At 36.3% G+C, this 24,962-nt stretch overlaps 1 protein-coding gene across 1 annotated transcript in view; it reads left to right on the top strand.

Moving 5' to 3' along the window:
* The window catches only part of LOC124159956 (ectopic P granules protein 5 homolog), a 160,691-nt gene that overhangs the window by 81,313 nt on the left and 54,416 nt on the right, over positions 1 to 24,962 (top strand). Inside the window, exons 20-24 of the mRNA XM_046535784.1 lie at positions 1,581 to 1,723; positions 7,531 to 7,690; positions 13,050 to 13,247; positions 17,182 to 17,310; positions 18,776 to 19,045. Coding sequence (XP_046391740.1) covers positions 1,581 to 1,723; positions 7,531 to 7,690; positions 13,050 to 13,247; positions 17,182 to 17,310; positions 18,776 to 19,045 — 900 coding nt within the window. The remainder of the gene's footprint in view (positions 1 to 1,580; positions 1,724 to 7,530; positions 7,691 to 13,049; positions 13,248 to 17,181; positions 17,311 to 18,775; positions 19,046 to 24,962) is intronic.

Here is a 24,962-nt window from a genome sequence, read left to right as displayed (position 1 = left end):
AAATAAAAGAGAAAGTGCCAGAGTGACAACCCGCCGTGAAAAAATTATCATATTGTGATAGCAGTCATAGCAGAGACAGAGAGCGACTTAAAAAAAGTTCTACATAATGACTAGAACCTTAAATTTGCAGATGAGCTGGTGTGGCTAAAGTAAGTGAGGGTGTGGGGAGGGAAAATTGCTCGATACATGAGTTTCCCTTTGCCAATCTGCAGAAAGAACGGACTTCAGAAATTCAGTTGCTCTCAGACCCAGGGATGCCGACTCACAAAAAATATATTGGAGGTATCCAAACCAGGGACCTTGTCCCAGGAAATTTTATAAGTTTAGTGAGTTTTAAGTTTTTTAAGCATTTTAGAAGAATCATGTGATCAACATTAGAACCCTGACAACTCGAATCTCGATATATGAACACTCCAGGGAAAATTGACAAGCCTGACACATTTTTTCCTCACTCCCATAAGGAATTTTTGAGGGGGCTCAGGCACCCTCAACACCCGGCCCCATGGAGTCTGCGACACTGCTAAGACCTCCATTGTGTTAACATCATGAATCTGCTAGCAGTGTTGCCAAACCTTGCGTGTTATCTTTGTGCTGTTTTTCAGTTCAAACCTAACTTATTTCCTCATTCTGCCATTCCAATCCTGTTTTCATATCCTTTTCCGATTAATTTTTCTCACCTTTTGCATTCCCTTCAGCACCGACTCTATTCCCTCTCCATACTTTTCCAATCCCTTTCATACCGAACCCTAACCATTTTCCTCTACTCTATACAGTAAAACCTCTGTATAATGAATTTGTTGGGACCAGGAAAACCATGACTTTGTGGGTATATGTATTGTCTTGGCCCAAAATACACAGGGTATTTTGGGCCTAAAATATCTATGGCCATGCATGACTGACACATTTTCAGTGACAAACAAGGCATCCAAGTACATTTGAAAATGTTGAGTTCACTCCTGCTCTCTCTCTCTCTCTGTAATACCCCTCCCCGTCAGCGAAGCCCTGCGAGTGTCTCCAGTGTCTCATGAAAGCTCACCTGCAAACATAAAGTGAACACATTATAGCTAAGCTGGAGGTGGTGAAGGAGTTCTGCAACTCGGGAAGCTGAGTGAACAGTGATGGATGAAGCAAGAAGGAAATAGTAGAATAGCCCATGAGAAGATAGCATTCCTCTAAAAGAGGACTCATCCTACAGCTGAATGTGAGCATAAGTGAAATATTAAATGGAAATAATTTTTCACTTTTACAAAATTGAGAAATAAAGGACGTTACCCTCAAAGACTGGATTTGACGGTGAATCTGGATTTTTGGCATGATTTGTTTCAGAATTTGTAGTTTTTCAAGGTAACATTTTTTTAAACTATTCAATGCTAGTAAAAATGTTGGCTGTGCTTTTCATGTATTTGTCATGAATCCAATAATACGAGGTTTTTTTGTTCACTCCCTTATTGGAATTTGTATTTGGTGTGAGCATAATTAAAAATTCACAATTGTGCTATAGCCAGGATTGCTATTTTTCTCAATTATCATAACATTTATTGCCATTTTCACTGATTTTTGCCATTGTTTATTCATGCCAGGTGAACGAATCAAGGATGAATGAAGAGGTTTGGGCTGACATGGAAAGGAATGCTGCCAGTCGCAAGCGACTAACTACATCTGTCCTTAAATCTGTACCATTGGAAGCGTGCTTTGCTGGTGTTTTGTTGGAGAATATTTCTTGGTAATTATTTTACCAAATTTTTATCATAATAATATTACTTGTATTCAACTTGAAATACTACTCAGCATATTAGTCTTTGTCTTACCGAAAGCTAAATCTAAAAGATTAAATTCAGGGGTTTGCTCTTCAAATATTTATTTACAGGATTATGGTCCTTGTGGAAAACCTAGAATTGTTTGGGAATTTTGACTTTCTGGAAAAGTGGAATTCTTGTAAAAGTATGGGAGAAACTTGATTGGAAATTCTTGTTCATTTCTTTACCACTGCATATATTATCAATATTTCCCTCCCTTTCACCTACCATTCAACTAGAACTAATATTTGTTCCTGACAGGCAAGGAACATTTATAACAATATCAATTTGAGGAATACATACAACTTTCGCCTATCGTTGTTGCAGAGCTCAAATACCGTAACAATAAAAGTGTTCATCTTTTGAGACCATCCACAAATCAAGCCATTACTTGATGTTTGCAACTGCTGGTCAGCCAGACCATGTGCCATAAAATGGAACAAGTAATAATCGTACTGCACAATATCTGGGTAATATGTTGGGTAGGTGAGGACTTTCCATTTGATCATTTTGATGTAGATTTTAATGGGTTTGGCAACATGAGGTCAAATGTTGTTATACTGGAGAATCACTTTGTCGAATCATAAGGTACTCAAATTCCTTGCTATTGCTTAAAACAGCTTGGTGGGTAATGCGACCCCACATCTACTACTTCCCACTTGGAGGATACGCTAATTACATAATTTTGCTGTCTATTGTCCAGGCATTACTCATGGCACAAGTGATTGTATTACCAATGGTAGAGTTAGGAGTGGTTCCCAATACTTTGGTTGAAGAATTTCTTTTTAGATAGGATGCTAGGTGCATATGCTGGATGCATTACCAAATAAAGGTACGTCACTCAATCTTCCGGCACATTGGTTTTAAACAGATACAAGAATGATTTGCAAATAGATAGTCTGATACAACTATAGTAAGCAGACATTTGGTTGGAAATGCCTACCACCTTTTTTGCACTATCGTAAGCTATAATGGATTTTGGCTTCATTATCTCCCCTCGCTTAGATTTGGACGTGGTTGGTAGCAAAATCTCACCAAGCTCGGGATTAGAGGATAATCGTAACTGGTCTTTTGTCCTGCCATTTCATGATTCTGACACCTTTTCCATTTTGCCTTGCAATAATTTCCCCCCTTTTCAGCTTTTTTGGCAAACCTTTGGTGAATTACCTTTCCGATTCGCCCGCAGTATATCACTAACGTAGGTTTCCTCATCGAAAAGGTCTTCAGCAAGGCCCGCACTTGTACAGACTGTCCCAAGGGTTGTGTGTCATTTTTGACCTCTAATATTAGTAACTTCCCCTCAAGCAATATTCTTGAGAATTGTCTTACTTATGGGGAAAGGCCCCAAGTTTTGTTGAGTGTAAGCAAAATTTTCCAATAGGGAAGTGCACTAATTTTTTTTTATTGCTGAATTTGAAAGTTTAGCCTAAAAAAGAAACATTAGTATAGTCACTTTTATTTCCTGCATCTGGGGTATGCACTTTAAAACGTTTTGAAAGTCGTAAAATTTCATGTTGCGCTGAAATACAGTGCCTCCATCTTGATTGAAATGTGACGTCACAAGGCAGTAGTCATCAGTGGAGATCGCTGTATTCCGTCGCCTTCTTTAGCGCGGTGAGAGTTTCCGGGAATCGATGGAGTTTGCTTCCTAAAACTGTCGGCTAGTGCGGAAAACATGAATTCAAAAAAGAATTATAAATGATATTTTGTTCCAAATTTCATCTCGACGTCGAAACAAAAGCTGGGAGAAGATATTCATTCCCGTGCCTTAAGCACTAGCCATACGGAATAAATGGTTCAAGGCTGCTCCTGACTCTTACCTATCGATAATATTCTGTTTTGAAGATCATTTGAAGGTATTGCAAGATCAAATTGATATTTATATTATAATAATTTACTTAATAGGTACTTCAGTCATATCAGAAAGTGTGTTGAGTCAAAATATAGCATCTTCTGCGTAGACCTATGTAATGTATAAACTGAAAGTAGTTTGGTTAAAGAATTATGGCGCGACTGTTATTTTACACGACCGGGCAAAATGCGTACTTTGCCCATGATATGTGCATATATGATAACAAACGATTTTTGTTAAAGTTAATCTTTATTTGTTGAAATTAGTACATTTATAGGTGATACAGATATAAAGGTACACGGCAGGTCGCGCGGCGTAATTTATACTCCACTGGTCACGGGTTCATCTTGCCGATCTAAAAAATTGGCTACAATACCTCGAACTTTGAAAACTCGCAATATAGGCAGTCAAAGTACATTGTAGGAATACACGAGACCATTCTAGCCCAGAATGTACGTACAATGTTGAAATCCTTGGTTTTCAAAGATTGACGTATTTTATACGCCAGCGCGCCCGGTCCAGGGTTATCAACTTTTATTTCATCCTATTTGTTAATTGAAATTATATTTCGGAATGGTTCTTGTAGCACTGCTACTGAGGTAAACTGGTAGGTACTTCGTACTAGGTACTGAGTAAGTAAACTCCCTTTGGAGTAATGTGAATTGCAAGTGTTCGAGATATATGGCATTTTGTATTCGTTTTGTGTTCTTATTAATTATGTCTGTACGCATATTGTTGCTTGCCGCGAGCCTTTAATGGTATGTGCTCTTGCAAGAGTGGTTTTCATTTTTAATGTGGAAGTTGGTCAGTACAAGCAAAGAAAAACTTAACATTTTAGCGCACACCAAACCTTGTAGTCGTCGTATCTCTGCGTTTGTAATGACTCTGCTAAAATACCTAAACGCTATTATGATGATAAAAAAATTGTGACGTGTCTATGATTGCTGCAATTAAAATTAATGATAAACTTGACGCCATATGATCACAATGAAGACAACAAAATATACTGTCAGGACGAAGTCTTGAACCATGATCCTCAGGGTGGGAGTCGTCCACGCTACCACTATCGGGATATGGAGGATATTTTGAATTTATATATGACTTGTGAAAAGTACCGCATGAAAATTAATTAATTACAGCCTAACTAAGGCCTTAATTAAAAAAGACGGAGCAAGGTACGTGATCTCCCCTTGTTAGCCTTAACGTATCGCATTTCTATGGAGCGTTGAACCTGTCCTCCTTTTTCAAAAATTCAGTGACCATAAATACATCAAAGTTTGGTATACCATTTATAAATCGTTGGAATTTTCCTTCTCCCAACCAAGATTAACTTTTCTTGAACCCATCCTGGACAGCGAACCATTGCAACAACCAGCCAGCACGGAAATAAGGCTAACATCCCATGATTCTAGTTGCGAAGGGCGAACGTTCCGGCCGGCGTGAATACATACGCAACGAATAAGTCTTGCAGCAAACGTCTGAAATAGGTTTATTAGTTTGACTCAGTTCTTACAAAAAAAGTTTTGGCATGATAAACGGCATTGTGCCAAAATATACCCAGCGAAAAATAAATGCCATCATCTATTTATTAAAGATTCAATGTGCTATTCGCACTACTCTTTCCAAACTTGAAGTTGACACGTAAATGAATATTAATATATTACGCAATGATGAAGTCATGTACTCAAAAGAGAAGCAGCCACATATATATTCTGAAGATATTTTATAACAGCAAAAAACGGATACCCTCAAATTCAGTAATTTTTCTATGCAATAATAGTGGTCGAACTAAACGGCGTAGAAGCTGCCTTCTGCTACTGCCTTGTGACGTCACGGCCAATATTCAACATGGACACCCGTTTTAGCGGCCTTTGAATTTTTCCATATTTCGGACGGTTATCTCGAATCAAGTGTTCACTATTAGGATTTAAACTGTGGTTTTACGACATTATGTTATTCTGAACTCTAATTTAAAAAATGTTTTTGGTGCATTTGAAACACTAGTGTACTTCCCTATTTTGACCTTTTGACCTCACAATGTGGGCCCAAACCAAAATTTTGAATTTGCCTTATGAGGTTTCAATGTTAAAAAATTCAAGATAGAAAAAAGTCAGAATTTCATTGACCAAGATGTCAATTCTTAGATTTTCGGACACGAGGAAACCGAAAACAACACTTTTATTTACGAAAATTCAACCGTTGACCCAGTAAGGTCACGTTCAAGGTCATAAGGGTGGCAAAAAGAATAGGATACCAACAAAGGTGTCAATCCATGGGTTTTAAAGGATGCCCAAGTCATTGATGTCATCTAAATACTCATCTTACCCACTATTTGACCTCCAAGGCTAATACTGAGGTCAAAGGTGATATAGGTAAACGTTGGGCCATCATGACAACCAACGTGTCGAACCATAGGTTGTAAAGGGTGTTCAAGTCAGTTTTGCAGTTCATTTATCAGTATTTTTGGATTTTTGACCTCCGAAGGTCATAATGGGGGTTAAAGGTCATAAAGGTATGATTTGATATATTAGGAAAAGTAATGTCTCCAACCAAAGGGTGACCAAGTGAGGAGGTGTGTAGTACACATAGTATCCATTTTGTTAACCTCCTTAGGTCATAGGGTGGTCAACATTCACGAAGGTGTGTGCATAAATATCCAGGAAATCAACCCTCTAACCGAAAGGTTTTCAAGGATGCCCAAGATAGTGGAGCGATAAACATATCCATCTTGTTAGTTTTTGACCTCTGATGGATACATAGGATTCAAAGGTCACAGAATCAGGAAATATCAGGACAACTACCGTGACAAACAATAGGTTTTAAAAGTTGTTCTAAGGTATGTTGCTGTCCACGTATCAAGAGGTTACCCTACATAAGTTACGAAGTTACCCATTGACCTTATTGTGTGTCTCAAAAACTGTTTGACTTATTTTCAAGTATTTTCATGCAAGACACCCTACCTCAGCAGCAATGTTACCCATTTGGGAAACTTTTTAATACTTTTTGCTGTTCTGGAGGAATATATATATAAAATTGCTGGCGGTCAGTTAGGTATGATGACAATTAGGAGAGAGCTTTCCACAAGATGCCCGCTGACTGCAGTTTCGAGAGAAGAATGGCATGATCAATTCGATCAAAGGCTTTGCTTAGATCAAAGAAAACACCAGCTGCTAATTTATGCTCCTTAAAAGCTGTGCATAGTTGGTCTAATAGCTGAAAGATGGCAGTACTAGTGGATTTCGATTCACAGAAACTGTGTTCAGCATTTTTCAGTATTTTAAAGGTTTTGAGATAACTCATTGCACGATGGTAAAAAAGTTTTTCAAATATCTTTCAGAAAGCAGACAGGACAGATATAGGTCTTTAGTTTGCTGAGTCATTAAGAGGGCCCTTCTTGTGGATTGGGGTAATAGATGCATATTTGAAAAGCTCTGGGAAGACTCCAGAGCATATGGAGGTGAATATGTCAGAAAGGGGACCAGCAATGACTTTGGCAACATGCGTAATGATAGGCATGCGTATACCATCAGTACATGCTGTAAGCGGCCTGCTAAGGACAATAAATGAACCCACGAGTGGGTATTTTTTTACATTTAAATCATAGGCCTGTTGTCAGTACACTGTCACTTTTTTCACTCTTTATAATGATTCATGATGTATGTTGCACTCACTTTAATAAGCTTTTACTCTGTGTCTTTTAAATCATGTTATGACTTTCACAACTTTTTCAGGTCCTAATAAAATATTTTGAGCTTTAATTCCAGTTTTATAGTTGTTATGTCAGTATATATCTCTGTTTACATTTTATCAATACTCTCTTGGAATATAATTTTTTAAATGTGAAACATTTTGGCCGTTGAATAACTGAGCTTAATTTTTCAGGGATTTGGTCTCAGAAAAGAAGAAACAAGATGTATCAAAAGTACAGGATACAGCATTATATGTTTTAAATCATCTGTTTCGTGTTTTAAATGATGAAGCAGTGATGCATTGCCTCCCTACAAAAAAGCTTGTCACATCTTGTATTGAAAATCTGGTTCAGGTAAGAACTTTAAGATCACATTTAGTGATGTAAAAATTTCCCATGTTATCTAAGTTTATTAGTTTATTTTTTCATTCTTGCTGCATCTATGGCCATCTGCTTTAATGGTAACAATGATTCCATTGCATTCCTCCTTTCCCTAGAAAACACTTAGAAGTTTGCCTTATTTTTTTTAAATGGTTGAATGATTTTTATTGGCTCAAGTTAGGAGTGCATAGTCCTCAATATTGGGAAAAAGATGCTGATATTTGACACTCCTTAAAGTAAATACTATGGAAATTATGCATTACAAACCACCTTAGCCCATTACCAGCAGAGTAAAGAAATACTAAAACATATATTATGTTTTCATTTCATCTTACCTAATAACATGCTAAATAAGGTAAATTGAAAATATTGGCCTTCAAAAATATTTGCTTATGGTAAAAAATAGAGATAGGTCAGTTCAGGTACCTGGTCCTCATTACTGCCGGTTCTTGGCCTGTGGAATCGGTATCCAAACCATATCGGTATAGAGAACCAAAGTTGGTACTTTGGAACCGGCCTGGAACGGTGGAGAGAATTTGGATGTGGCGCTCAAAGCAGAAATGGTCTTCTTAAAAGTGAAAAAAAGGCATATATTTATTACTTTCCAAATGCATGGCATTCACGTTTTTATCTTTAACAGATGTCTTCAAATGAAACAAAATTGTGTCATTGAAGTCATGGTGCCCATTTCAGTCTGGCCTGGCAATGTGCCATCTACGGCGTGAAATACAAATAATGCTACATTCATGATCACGTGAAATTCAGGTGGCTTTCATACGAGACATAAAAGGACTATTTATGAAATACATGAGAGCATTTTGCGTGCAATGGAACACAATATTTTGAAATGGAAAACACATAATTCTTATATAGTTTGGCTTTTACACTGTCAGTACCTTCTTCTAGTTTCACTTTTTTTTACTCTATTGCTGGATTCATCCTTCCTTATTGCATGAATCAGCAATAAATTACTTGGCCTACACCTTTGAAACAAACGAAAAACATTGTTTTCTTGCAGCCATTTGAACATTACCTCAGGCTGTGTAGCTAATCAGAAATGACAATGGCACAGCAGCCTGTAATGCCTGCCAGTGTGACCATCTTTCACCTTTTCACTAAAACTGCATCCATTGGTGTTCTCTGGGATTTATTCATTTTTCATCTAATGAAATTATGTACTCAAAATAGTGTATTGGGGACCCTTACATTTTAATGCTAATGCTCCTCCCATGTGCATGTGTGAAAACAGGAGCTGTTAAGCTTGTGGTAACCCAATCCACTATTTACTTTATCTACAAATAAAATCAGAAAACTTCTGAGGAGAAATGAAATGCAGTGAGAAGTTTATAAAGCAGCAAAAAAAATCTGTGTGGGCAATTAAGGATCATCGGTCATTTATACAAGATTTGGGTGCTACATTGCTGCTAAAGACCCTTTGCATGCTGTAGTTCCCCAGTTAACCCTTTCATTGCGTAACATTTTCTCAGAGTTGTTTCACATTGGCGGAGAATTTTTTTTCACTGTATTCACTTTGTTTTTCGAAGATATGAAAAAAAATTAATAAAAAAATGATTTGTATATTCACTTAACTATTTTTTAAACAATTTGTTAATGGCATCACAGTGATGCCTTCCGCACTCGTGTGATAAATGCTCCGGATATTTATACAACCCATTACACAAACATTTGGAACGACACACAGCATATTTTTATGTAGCAACTAAGAACCTTGAAATAATTTCTGAAATGTTGGCGGAATTAATTTATACCATTGAATTATAAAATAATATTATAAATATTTCTGCAGACTTCATCCACTACTGATGCATCAAATTTTGGGTAAATAATAGTTTTTGAATTTTAATTTTCACATTTCTAAATTTTTAAATTTACCAGTAACTTAGATTTGCATGCAAGCATACGAAAGCTATTTTATCTTTTTGAAATTTTCTTTAGTGTTAATGCTACAAAAATGAACTAATAATTGTGAAATTCTTTGAAACAAGGGTTCAAACACAGCCCTAGAACTTCTGCACATCATACACCATCAGAGGTATACTGATTCGCCTCTTTATAAAGTCTTGCTTAGTACGTGAGGAGGATTATTTCTTCTGTTTGTCCTTAGACTTTCAGTGGTGTAAGTGTCCTTTTTGAGTAACTCACTAGATATTTCAACAGAATTATTATAATTTTCCATGTATAAACTCAGTGGCATGGCCACGGGAGGGGTGGGGGGGGTTCCAGGTTACAACCCCCGTTGACTCTTATAAGAGGCTCCGGAAGGGCCCCGAAATCTCCGGTAAACAACACCCCTTTTCAAAATTCTGGCTATATCACTGTATAAACTGTGCCCACAGAAAAGTAATCTATCCATTAATTTTCACACGACTTTGTTTGCATGTCCCCTGCCTCAAATATCAGGATCCTTCGCCCCAGTGAAAATTATAACATCTTGCACAAGACCATTAGGCTCAGAAAGCATGTATAATGTTATGTCATTTTGTGACGCCAAACCAACATGGACTCTTGAAGGCAGAGTTCTTTACCCGGATAGTAAATTTCTTTCATTCTTTGAGTGAATAAATTCAAAAGGGGTCAAATTTTATACAAGGGGTTACTTGGTATCGGATCATCTACTCTAGGGTTCTTGCCAAAATTCATGCAACGGAAAATTAGTTGAAATTGGTCTCAGGAAATAGTGCTGTAAAGGTAAGGAAAATCGAAGATATTTTCCAACCTTTTCCTATAATCTGGGATGGATGGCAATCTTACATTACCCATTAGGTATATCAGACCTATAAATGTCACCAATTCTCCATGAGTAAGATTACTATGCTCAGTTATCCTTGAAGAACTGCATGATGAGGCACATTGACAATATGGACCAAAACCTTTCAGATGAAAATATTTCCTTCAGCTACCACATACTTGCATCCTCAACGTAAAACTCAGTTTACACCTATAAAATAAATTACAATAAAATACGTAACACCTACAAAATAACAAGACTGAAGAGGTAGCTCTTTTGCAGTCGGAAAAAGATGTAAGCGTTAACCTTTAGAACCGACGTACAAGAAATATCTAAACGTATATGTTCCAGATTTAACGGCAACATATAATAATCCGAAAATAATTGTTTCTTTTTGCATAGAAAGTTTGCTGGCTTTCTTTTCTGATTATAATAGCTCTATTTGGTGGAAGTAAAATATGTCAATTGCCTCAAAGTTCAAAAAACATTCACGGAGAAGACCCAATGCAATGTTAAACACATACACTTGAGTAAATTGTGCCAGAGGTAGTTTTTTATTGCGAAGAGATATCCTAAGCCTAGTTCACCAAAGACTGATACATAATCGGTCCTTGGGATTTGAAAATAGGAATAAAATTAAAAATAGTTTCTTCCATATTCCATGTAAGTGTATGTAAAATACTGAAATGTTGAATATAACAGGGCCCTACGGTATTATTAGAAAAAAATAAAATCTTGATAGAGGAGTGAAAATGTACAAAACTTCACATGCAATCAAAAGATGTCCGAAGGAGAGACTGTACAAATGGCAAGAGTCACAAAAACTGAGAAGGAAGACTTGGTCTTCTCCACAACATGCACGCAACAGAATACTTGCATGCATTTATCATAAGAATGGAAAAAATTCTTCTAAAAATAGAGATAACAGGCGACACAGAGCGACAGGCAGTCTATTCCACAGTGACCTAAAATGACTCTTTTATTTGAGCCCCGCAATTCGATAATTTTTTCCCCAAGGATTTCCCCAATCCCAATTCCTCATTCAAAAGGAAAAATATAAAAGTTTTCCAAAAAACATCACCATTATATCCCATGAATAATGAAATGGTGGTCGTAATTATTCCCACCAAGTAACTATAACAAACACGTACGAAATAAATGGGAAAAAATTGAAAAAATCTATTTCTTTTTCCGTAACCAATATAATCAAACCCCTATTGAAAGGATCGTTTAGAAAATTAGTTGCAAATATATTCTGGAAGAATGTTATGAGATGTAACGACATGATGTAAATATTAAGTTTAAAAAATAAAAACAGCAACAGATTATTCAACTGTGCTTAGCATGTGTACCTGTATAGTGACCGTATTTTGTTATACGAAAATATTTTTCGTCGATTAGATGGAAGGAAGATTATGACTAAATAATGTTTACAAAAATTTCAATAGAACTAAAACGGGAAGAATAACCTTCAAATGTGTTAACATTCAGTTCAAACATTTAGAAGAGTAAAGAAAATATCACATTTAAATTGTTTTGAAATGGCAAAAAAAATCTTACAAATTAAAAAGTACTCCATAATTGTAAACAAAGTACTCTAAAAATAGAAACTATTTTTCAAAAATGGAAGGCATATGAAGGTAGCCTAATCCAGTGCGTGTGCTGGAAACCATCATGAGAGTACACAGAACAGAGCAGAGGAGCGTAGGGAGCGGTTGGAGGACATAGCCGGCCGGCATGGCATCAATGTGATGCCACCCGCTTGTTGGCAGGACCTACTCTGGGCATTGATGCTATGCCATCCACACTCAACGTGTTAAGTTAATCTGTATGGGCAAGTCAAGGACTATCGCTCATTTATACAAGATTTGAGTGCTACATTGCAGCTAAAGACCCTTTGATGTTTGTCATCACTACTGAGCTCTTTCTGAGGTAGTGTAGAGGGGAGCTTCCTTATCACTCTTTACTTCACCCCACCCCAAGAATAATGGATTTCCAATTTATGACTTTCTCCGTAGTTTATGCAATACTCCTATGGATAACAAATGACATTTGGCACCTTTGATTTGCTGTGATTGTTGTCAGTAGACATTGAGAGAATGCAGATTTACTCATTTTAATTCAAATTACAATTCAGTTTTATACATGGTTCGGAAAGTGTAACCCATTGACTACATTAAATTTGAGGTTTCTTAAGTGATATTTTGTTTTCTATGGAATAAGTTATTAGTCATCCCTTTGTATCTGGGAGACTTTAGGTGTGAATTGTTTTGCCAAAAGAGGTCCAGCTCATTAAATTTGTGTGTCACTTGTTTAGGAAACGCTAAATCTTGATACTTCAGTGAATACCTAACCCATGTGTTACCTCCAGATTACAAACCCTCCTCACTAGAAACTATCAGTTTTCTGTTTATCATGAGGGTTCACTCGAAGTGGATATTTTGTCCATGGTAAAATGTAGATTTATTTGCCTGTAGCATAAATGTCTTTATATTATAAATTTTGATATTAATAATAAACTTTCATTCCTTAATAGTATTGATGATTGAAAATAATATTTATTGAATCTTATTATTTTTTAAGGATTTTGTGCTGGGGTCTGAGAAGAACTACCTGGAATTGCTTTCTCAAATGTTAGAAAATCCAGTTTTACCTGAAATTTTGTCTCCTTTGCTAACTCCCACGGATTTGACTACTGATGGCTTACTACAAGCATATAATATGCTTATAAAACGACTTCCAACATTAGATAGCAATCTGGCATTTGTTTTTCTGTCTAAGGTATGTTAAATAATATCTCTTTTCCCCACTTTTCAAGATGGTATCTAATGGCATATATATGCCCAACTTATATTTGCCTCTCTACCTTTTCATCTGCTTATTAGTATGTTGAGCTCAGATTACTCAGTTTATTAGTGATAGCTGTGTTTTTCCCGCAGCCACATGACTTAGTGTGTTACATGCTTTAGTGTGTTACATGTTGATGGATTTAATCTTATCACCTCCTTCTGTCGATAAGTTTGCAAATGTGTAGGAGTGGCTTTGTATGACGAACCAAAAAATTAGTATTAAAAAACTCAAAATCAATAATTGTAATGAGAATACCTTTGAATTTTTTAAATCAATTATTGCTCTCAACAGTGCTGTTTTTACTCTTGCAGTCTATCATTCCCTGTGTGGTAGTACATCTGACTTCATCAGTGCCTTTCATGATGTACTTCAGGATGTACATAGAGTGATTGTGTTGATGGAGCATTCATATTTGTTGATATGAAAATTGTCTTTCTTGTATATCCTGCTATCAAATCAGATTTTATGAACTTGCAATCTCAAAAACCTTATCAATGGGCGAATCACATCACTTACAACAGTGCTACTATTTTACGTGACCTTGAGAGACCTGGGGTTAAGATGTAGCTCTTTGGCGTTCAATACTGACAGAATAGTTCAATTAGCAATATTATAAGCATTTATTTTTATTTATTTTTGTGCCTAAATAACCCCAGCTGAGTTATGAATTCCATTAGGTTTTCTTTTTATGCTTCGTTTTCCTAACAGTTAAGTATTCACAGCCACATTTTTCATCTTCCTTTTCATTGGCAGATATTTCCCATGAAAACCAGATTGAATCATCCATCCATTTAATGTGTTGCACTTAAAGAGGTATTCGTCTTTTTAGTATAAATAAATACATACTTAGTTAGATAGTTTTACTAAACATGGAGTAACTAATTTCCACAGTCAACTCGACAAAAACGAGAGTTGGAGGAGCAAGTGGCAACAATCTGTGACATCTAACATTTGCATTGACAGAATTCCTTATTGTCATTTTATGTACCAAAACTATTAGGATGGAAAATTTTAGAACTATTGACTTTCAGAGGGAATATATGATTATGAGGAAATCTCTCTATAACCATTCCTATTTCCACTTAGTAATGACATCCCTGGTGGCAGATTTGGAATCACTGTGGTGATTATGAAGAATGTGTCATTTTTTATGCACCAGCAATGGAAGAAATCATTTTGAGAAAATCGGTGTGCATTAATTTTTTATTTGCCATGTTTGAGAATTTTTGCCTTTTTTTTCAAAATGCTGTGTACAAAAAATCTGAGTTGGCAGAAGTAAATGAAAGTCATTTTTGGAATCAGCCCTAGGCATTAATGTGAAATAATTTTAAAAGTAAAAAGAACAAATCCATTGTACACTTGTTTGATGACTTATGGTCATAATGGGTTTGTGGCTGTTATGGACAAGAAACACCAATTAGTAAATGACCCCAGAACCCAAACTTCTGCTGACTGGAAAAAACATAGGGAATGGAAAATGAAGGAAATTTTGCTTATGTAGTTTTTACATAAAAAATCAATGTAAATAGGTGAAAACTTCCAAGTATGAAGCAAGTGAAAAAACAATAAATGTGATTAGCCACTCATGCCATATTTTGTCAAGAAATTGTTAGCAAATCTCAGATTTGGATTCCACACCCTAACCAAAAAGCCATTTATGAGGAAAGTCAAATGCCTCATGACTCTTCCAGGCCTGCATTTTGAATTGACTTTTCCTAAGCCGTGACATAATACAAAAGATGAAGCTTAAAAAAATGACCTTTGCCCAATAGAGGGAGTTCTGGAGGGAGGGGAAAGGCATGCTGCTGTAGTCAGTGTGACAGAGAGAGGGAGGAAGTCAGGAGGGGAGGCCTTCCTATCACAGGAACACCAACAGGGAAAGAAGCTACAGGAATTGCTTGAAATTGACGAAATTCATGCTCCATGTTGAAAGCCCTCGCGAGGTTATTTATTATACAATGTGTGACTTAGAATTTTGCTCTATTGTATAGGAGGAGGATGCAACTTCGAGGTTATTGCAACATTTATTTTGTTTTTGCTTCCCACATCACAGGATTCGGAGGAGAAAATCATATCCTATTTTCATCGCCTAAAAGCTAATTAATATTAATATTACCAATTTACCAAGATTCAATTGAGGGTTTTGTTAAATTAACCTCCTGTATGCATTTATGTTCTTACGATGTATGAAAAATGAGCTCTGTAATGTTAAAAGTAAATTCATAAGTGGCCTGTCAACATGGCCTGCAAAAGCTGCTTTTTTTTACGGGGGTATAGAACAGCCTTAAGAATATAATGAAATTTGTTCTCCCTAAAAATGCTTTTATAGTATTGATGAATTTCTCATAAATGAAATTTGATTTAAATAATAATTAACCTTTATCATCCGTGCGTCCCAAAAGGGACCACCTAATGTTTTCATCAATGACCTTGCAGTGAGACACAGTTTGTTAAAAATCAGTTTACAGTGAGTTTCATCACTGAGATAGTGCAAATATTTTTTTGGGCTCCTGGAATGACACTCGCTAGGATCAGAAAATTGGTTACACTTGCCATTTGATTTAAAGCTGTCCTTTAAAGGATAAATAATAATATTATTTTTTTGTTTCTTTTTCTAAAATTGACAGTACCTATGGTTATGTACATCCCTATAGAGTGAATACAAATTATTATTTTTATTATTATCACTAAGTTATCAATAAAGTATACCATTAGATGCATTCTGCCATAGTTCTGATCCTAGCTGATATGCTGCTCATATCATGAAAGGTTGTACAGCATAACTTTCAAAGGAATACTGAGCATTAGGCAGGGTTTTTTCTGCAATATAATGAGAATTTAGTTGAAAGAGCCATTGAAAGATCGTGGAATAGTGAAGCAAGGAACAAAATTTTAACTGCTGGAGAAGCTGAAAGGTGATAATTCGATACCTCCACTGCATAAACACTCAACAATCACCCACCAAATCAAATCCGCTCATCATTTACTATAGGGGCTATCTATATGAGCGGATTCTAATCGGAGGGCGATTGTTGAGCGTTTATGCAGTGGAGGTATCGAATTATTTGTTTGAGATTCTAAAAGGTTCAGTGGAAGGGAATGGGGTTGAAACAATGCTGAGCGGGATGAGGGAAGAACAGGAGAGATTAGATGCATAACAGAAAGAGGGATGAAAAGTAAAGAAAATTGGCTAGATAACAACAGGAAATGTTGAAAGAAGTGATAAAATGTCTTTTTAAAAACACTTCTGGGATGAAAGAAGAATTATTAAGAGAAGACCATAATGCTCAAAAGATAGAAACAGATGAAGAATTAGAAACAAGTTTGAATGGAGATTGAGAAGTTGAGAAAGGAAATGGAGGAACAAGGTGGTGTTAATAGAGGAGTGATGCTTTAAATCTGCAATCTGGATAGACAAGAAGGAAGAAAAAAAAAGAAAAGTTGGGCAGCTACCATTCAAGGTCAATGAGGAAACAACAAAGAAAGAACAGCATATCCAAGAAAAGTTGCTAAGGGGGGAGGGCAAAAAAAAGATCAGCGATATGGTTAAAACAAAGAAGTATTTATATCTTCGAATCACCCTCAGAATTCTTACTGGAGTCTGAAGGTTGAAATTAGCTTAGATGTGTAGAGAAGGGAGTCTAAATATAAGGAAAAAAGATGGTAGGGCTGGGACTATGGGAAACATGGTACTGTTACGGCTATGTTTGCCTGAGAGTAGACAAATTAGGGCCAAAACATAGAGGTGTACTGGGTTGTCATTTATAAATCTTCTAATAATATGTTTTATTATTTATGTAACTCTAATAAGATGTATTATTATTTGTGTAACTCTAATAATATGTTTTATTATTTATTATTACAGTTTAAAATAAAAAATTGGTTATCTCAGCAACTAGCTTTGAAGGAGGAAAAACTCTCACTAGTTAAATTATTAATTGATGGCATTGGGTGCTGTACCACCAATGAAGGGGATTGGACCTTGGTGATTGGGGTAAGGACTATTTCTAGATTTTTGTGATTCAATTTAAGCTATTCCAATTTGACTGTCATAATAGGTGCAATTATGAGTTTAAAGTAGAGATTGGATTCAACACCAGTTATACCATATTGTGGTATTGTGTATCAAATTAATCCCTTAATTTTAAAACTCGGGAGCAAAAACACATCCGCTCTCCGTGACTATTGCAATCCAACTCCCTCTCTTTGCCATTCACAACAATCCCCGTCCACCATCACTTGCCTCATTGTTCCACTCCCACCAATTGTCACATCAACATTCTCCGACTCAACTCAAATAACACTCGAAATTAATTGTTACATTAGCCCCATTAAAAGAAATGTTGTTAGGGACTAAAAACATATTCTTTTAAAAGCCTTTGAAACTCAACTTTTATAAACAAAGCAACTATAAACAATTTGGTTACCATATCCTAATTTACATTTTACAATCGAAACCCCAATGCCTTCGAGTTAGACCTTCCCTTATTATCTATCTTGAATCAATGAATGACTACTAGAGACTAGTACAAGAATATTAAATTGGAAATTCAAAATTATTAGTAAAATTTTGCTCGCTAAAATCTGCCACAGAACACATCTCGAGCAATAGCTATGAAAATAAATTGACACTTTTCCTTCTTAAGATCATTTCACTTTATGCTGCCTCCCTTTCATTTATCACTCTCCGCCATTCACTTGACTCATTCATTCTATTATCACACACTTACCATTCAAACCAAATTACCAGATTCTTCAAGTTCACTCAGTATCCATTTCCAAATTCAAAGAAGCAAATAAACAACCCAAAATTTAAAAACATGTAACTGAAACCTGTCAACACATTCATGCTAATTGAAGCACATAAAATTCACTCCCCCTTGAACACGAAGAGGTGTTCGCTCTAGACTTATTTAAGTATACCAGGACTAGCCGCAGTGATAACTTTTACAGAGTCCGGCTGTGGCGTCATACGCACGACTTGGACTGCCAGTTGCATAATATGCTCAGCAGTCTATACCACCTTGTCCAGTATAGTCCACAAATTTCCACAGGGGAGAATGACGCCTCGGTAGCTTAACTGGCTAAAGCACTCGGCCGGAAATCGAGGAATCCGGGTTCGAATCCCGGTCAAGGCGAATGATTTTGCCTCTGGATTTTTCGCATAAAGATAATAATGTTTTTCATTGCAAATCCAAATTCATTGCATAACACATCTTACACTGAATGAAAGTGTGGAATTGTACTGTGTGCATTTTTTATTTTTCAAAATAGAAGATTAATAAAAACCTTCAAAATATTGAAAAATGCATGGTGAGTTTAAATGAAAATTATAACTTAAAAATTTTATTTCACTTTGGAATCTTCTTTAATTTAATCATGTTATTGGCATTTTTATTACAAAATAAAAATATGTATGTTTTTGCTTGGTAATATTTTATTATCTTCACTTTTTGCAGCTTTTTCAAAAGGACCTGAAGCTGGTGCTAGTACACAAATTTCCAGAAATTTTGATTGAAGTTTTTGAACTTATTCTGGTTGCAATTGGTGACCAACATCTTCCACCCATTATTTGGTATGACATACTGGATGCCATAATTGGCATTGGCAGTGCAAATCAGTGCAAGACTACTCCAGTATCTACCCAAAGCAGTGAAGAGAGCCCTGATCATTGGTCTATTTTTGTGAAAGAATTTTCTATGGTGCAGAATGTGCTTTTGTTTAACCAGGTATTTAACCATCTAAAATATTTCTTTAAACACGTAGCTCTTTTTGGGAAGGAGTTGCCCTGGTATACTCTTCCCTCCGATTTGGGACCCGACTCAATGGGGTGCTCAGCCATTGCTCCAGCCCATGTACTAAACCCTCTAATTCCTATATTGGCACAAGTCCATCGTCAATTTCTTGCATTACCAGTTCTTTTTTAAACCAAAATTGCTTTTGATTTTCAATTATTAACTCTTCTATAAGAATGATTCACATTTTAAAAAATGTGGAATTTTAAATATCTTTCATTTCTGCCCTTTGGTTTCCGGGATATTGCAACAAGAGTGAGCGCACGCCTTAGAGCATATAGTTTAGCAGAGGAGGCGTGACGTATTCTGGGGAAAGCTAGGTTGAAAATCTTTCTGCCATGTTGAGTGTCCAAGGAAATCCTGTTTTCCTGAAGAGAGTGTGAGACGGGAGTTATTATTATTAGTATTTTTTAATATTATTGAACAATGAAAGGCATAGTTTTTTTTTATTTTTTCAAGTGTATCTAAACTCATGTTATGTGACCGACATGTGCAGAATGGCTTAGATTAATTATTTCTCGCAGCTTAATTATTGCAGAACCTTATAGAGTAAACTCTCCATTATACTGAGTCAATGGGACCGGAAAATAGGCACTTCGTAATATTGAGTTTTGTAATTTCAAATATTTTTTATGAGTAGCAAAAAAATGTTTGCTGTTGTTCCCACTGCCCTTTTTCAGTCTTTCGTGGCCTAGTTTTACGTTTTCGGTGGCTATTTTAAGATGCGATTTTAAAAAATATTCTTTCTTATTGAATTTTTGAGTGAAATATCGTTAAAAATCACACAACCCTAACCTTCCCATTCTTTATTGTTAAATATCAACGATATTAGCGCTTAAGAAATTCACGTCCATTTTCAAAAACGTTATCGAATAACATCTTGAAAATTTTTGTATGGGTCACCTGTGTTCAAGTATTGGGTCCATAAGTTGCTAAAAAAAAGCGAAAAAAAACACTCAAAATGTCATTGAAATGGGCCGAATGGGCGAACAACTCGCTCATTCGCCCTCAACAATACTTAGGGTCGTCTTAATTACCACGATGATATACCATTACCACGATACGTTAGGAGAACGTTTTGAACTTAATATTTACGTAATGAGGAGAAATTTAAATTTAATGACGTATGTACTTGTGAAATATAGCCGATTTTCGTATTTTAGCCCTTACCCTAGGATTGTAGCACCTCCATTTTTTTGTTATGAGCGTTTGAACGTACCAAACTGAATCAAATTAAAAACATCATTTTTAGAAAAAAAACGCACAGAGACTAATTCGGAAATGACTATCGGAATTAATATGCCTCGAATAATGAAGTAATGTTCGGATGTCACTGACGACGTATGTCTATTAATGCTGTCACCTTTTTATATCTGAGGAAGGTTTAAACAACGAAACGAATTGATCACAATAAATATATGAATACGGTTAAGAAACTTGAATTGGAGAAAGAACCAAAGAATGCTCAACTATCCCCGTAGATGTTAAATTCTATTGATAATAGCAGTACGACATATTTTACGAAAACGCAGATTCGAAATGTGTCGAATGGGAGCGTAGTAAGCAAATATATTTCAATAGTGCAGCATGAACAATGCTATGATGGACATATTTATCAAATATCTTCGGTCTCACATTATTAGTTATAAAGATACGCCAATTTGCATATTTGCTACCATAATCGTATGGAATTATCAAGTATACTGACACGTGTATAGAAAATTCGCAATCCTATTGATTTAACTTCCAGTCTTTGATCATCTACCCTAAAATCCCTGGTCAACTATGCCCTTGAATGTAAAATCCTATATGTTAAAGCAATTCGATATATTTGAAGAAAAAGCATATTCGATATACCGTATAAGCTTGTGTAAGAGGCGCACACGTGTAAGAGGCGCACCCCTATTTTGAGCGTCGGAGCTATAAAGAAAAAAAATTTTCGGCATTTTTTTATACTATCGCGCGGTGTTGCAGACGTACGCCGGGAATTTCGACAGTTATCGAACTTTCCTCTTTCAATTAGTATTGAAAGAGGAAATTTTGATAACTGCGGCGGTAATAGCGGTATAAGAGGGAGTAGAAAGAGTTCCGATCCTCTCTTCGCATACGCCGTTGCTCTGCGATGCTTGTCCTACTCACGAACAATTTTGTTTAAATGCTCTCGCAGGAGTATTGCAATAGAATTGCAGCCGTGGAAAATTTTAAGGCAAAACACGACAGGCATTTAGCACGAACCTTCCCAAGAGCTTGGACAACAATCGGGCAATCTCAGCGCCGTAGCGGATAATAACCACGTCGTAGATTTAACGGAACCACCCTTGGTCCTCCATCAGCCAATGCCTCTGCCGTTTTTTTTTCCCTTTCCGAGACCCCACAGGAAAACATCAAGTTACAGGGGAACAATGGAAACGTGTTTCATCCCTACCCCGTTTCACCAACTGACCTTGATCGATCTTCCAGTTTCTGGAGGCCAAATGCTAGGTGAGTCATCAACTGAGCCCGAAGATATCTCGATAGCTTTCAATAATTGTATGACACGCGCGAGATTCAAAAAAAGGAAGAGATCTAACGAGACGCATATCTGACAGAATTTAAGTTTTTTAAGATCTAATTGTTTTACACAAAGATTTACAGTAACAACAAGGCTACTTATATTCAAAATAGTCCAAAAAGGACAATTTCGGAAGAAACAAGCGTAGCATACGCGCATTCAAACAAGACGAGACGGACTGGGAACTTTATGCAACGCAAACTGCGTATATCACATTGCTGCTCCTTCGCCCCTTCGCTTTGAAGGCAACGACGTCAAAAGCAAGATCGGACGTGTTTTTCCCGTGCTCCTTCGCTCATAGCTTCGTAGCTTGAAATACGGAGGGGAGGGAGTGCGCACCTTCCCCTCCGTATTTCGTCGCTTGCTTCGCGCTCCTTCCCCTGGACCTCTCCTTCCGCGCTCTTCACTTACAATCATTTCTGATTTCTTCCATCCACAATTTAGCCCAGCAATGAACACACTCGTTCGAATTTTTTAAAGCGCATGTTTTGATACCAATATCATTTTCAGTTGCAATAATCGTCATATTTCGTCTGAAGGTGATTTTTGGAAAATCAGGCCCTCAGCGTAATGGAAATTACTCGGCAAGACAGATATTGACTATTGACCAGGTATGTCGTTCAAAAATACGCGTTTCTCTACGTTTGATAAGCGATTACTATATGCAGTATAAATGGCGCGGGATGCCCACTCGTGGCAGTAAATTTAGCGCGCCCTCCGGAGCGAAAAACCCCCGCGCCATTTTTTCCATATTCACCTCTGGGGTACCGACGTGACGGCGCGATGCTTACAAGAAAAGCAAACAGGAGCATTTTAAAAATACGTCACTAAGGGAGAAACTCCCCTGCCTGCCGCTTGTTTTTGACCTAGGATTACAGATAACTGACTCACACTGAAAACCAAGGCCACTCAGTTCCCCTTAGACTCGCGACCGGTGAAGGGGAGGGGGGAAGATAAGAAGTTTGTGTAAGAGGCGCACCCTCATTTTCGGCTGCAATGTTTGGGAAAAAAGGTGCGCCTCTTACACGAGCTTATACGGTATATCGAACGTGAGACTACATACAAAACATATTTCCATTGAGCATTGTGAGGAATACCAAGATGTACACATTCCCCTAATGTCATTGGTCCAACGGATATACTATTCAAGTTATGCCAATTTTATGTATTTGCTATAATAATCGAATCGATTTTTCGATTGTACTGACATCTGTACTGTAAAATCCGCAATTCTATTGGTTTAACTTCCAGTCTATGGGTATCTACTATACAATGCCTGGTCAATTATGTCCTTGGATGAAATATCCTATGTGTTATAGCAATTCGATATATTTTAAGAAAAAATTAGATTAGATATTTTTCGAACGTGAGACTATATACAAAACATATTTCCATTGGGCATTGTGAGGAATACCAAGATGTACCCACTCGCCAAATTTATTTTGTCCAACGTATATATGTACTAATCAAGTTATTCCAATTTGCGTATTTGCTATAATAATCGATTCTTTCTTTCGATTAAACTGCCACCTGTACTGTAAAATCCGTTATGATGTAGATTTTAATTCAAGTTAATGGTCATCTACTTTATAATTCCTGGTAAACAATGCCTGTGGATGTAAAATCCTAAATGTTACGGCAAATTGATATAATTTGTGAAAACAAAGATTCGAATGTGAGCCTACATACAAAACATGTTTCTATTGGGCACTGTGAGGAATACCAAGATGTGCCCATTCACAAAATTTCTTTGGTTCAACTTATATAGTAATTAAGTTATGCCAATTTGCGTATTTGCTATAATTATCGAATCGATCTTTCGATTATACTGACATCTGTACTGTAAAATCCGCAACGATATTGATTTTATTTCCAGTCTATGGTCATCTACTATATAATTCCTGGTAAATTATGCCCTTGGATGTAAAATCCTATATGCTATAGCAATTCGATATATTTGAAGGAAAAGCATATTTGATATATATCGAACGTGAGACTACATACAAAACATATTTCCATTGGGCATTGTGAGGAATACCAAGATGTACTCATTCACCAAATTTCATTGGTCCAACGGATGTACTATTTAAGTAAGGCCAATTTGCGTATTTGCTATAATAATCGATTCGATCTTTCGATTATACTGACATCTGTACTGCAAAATCCGCAATGGTATTGGTTTAACTTCCAGTCTATGGGTATCTACTATATAATTCATGGTCAACTATGTCCTTGGATGTAAAATCCTATATGATATAGCAATTCGATATATTTTAAGAAAAAGTAGATTCGATATATATCGAACATGAGACTATCTACAGAACATATTTCCATTGGGCATTGTGACGAATACCAAGATGTACCCATTCACCGAATTTCATTGGTCCAACGTATACACTAATCAAGTTATGCCAATTTGCGTATTTTCCATAAAAATCGAATCGAACTTTCGACTATACTGACACCTGTATTGAAAAATTCGCAATCCTATTGATATCCCTTCCATTCTATGGTCATTCCCTTATCCCTGCCTTCTCAACTATCCCTGCTTTCTAAATTTCACTTATGTACTTATATTGGTGATGTAGATATAGCGATGTGTGTATTTCTTTCGGGGACGTATTACAAAAAGATATAAATTCATATTGATATATCTTGATTAGGAAACATTACTCATCTAAATAATTTATATGTTCACATAATTCATTCCTTCCCTTACATATTGTTAAAATTTTTATCCCCGTAACTATGTAAATAGGTCTGAAAAATGGCTCCATCAAATGCAACCTTATATCGATCATAATTCGACCCTAATCAATCGATCCGCTTGATTTAACTTTTGTCGGATGAAACACATTAACATTGTGTATGACTCTTGTATTCAAAACTTGATTTACAAAAAAGTTATTAGCAATTAAACCGTATCCAAGGAGATTTGTAACGATATAACTCGCACCTGAAACAATCTTGCGGAATGGCCATCATTGAAAAAGTTGACCTTTTTCATAATAATGTTACTCTGAAAATTTCATTTATCTAGCTAGAACGGTTGCTAAGATATTTAAGATTGTATGCTCCACAAAAAAATGGCGACAATGATTTTTCGCGTGCAGGATATTTTTTGGACTTTAATTATTAATTAACCAAGACGGTTACGGAGAAAGTAGGGTGAAACGTAAGGGTGCAAAGCACCCTATACGGTTTTTCCAGGAGATTCCAAATTTTCATATGGCACATGTCTCAAGGCCGGAATCCGAGTTTGAAAATTTGCCCATCTCGATAATGTAAAATCGAAATCGT

This window comes from Ischnura elegans, chromosome 1 (genome assembly GCF_921293095.1).
Source record: "Ischnura elegans chromosome 1, ioIscEleg1.1, whole genome shotgun sequence".
NCBI lineage: Eukaryota > Metazoa > Arthropoda > Insecta > Odonata > Coenagrionidae > Ischnura > Ischnura elegans.
This window is presented reverse-complemented; position numbering and strand designations above follow the sequence as displayed.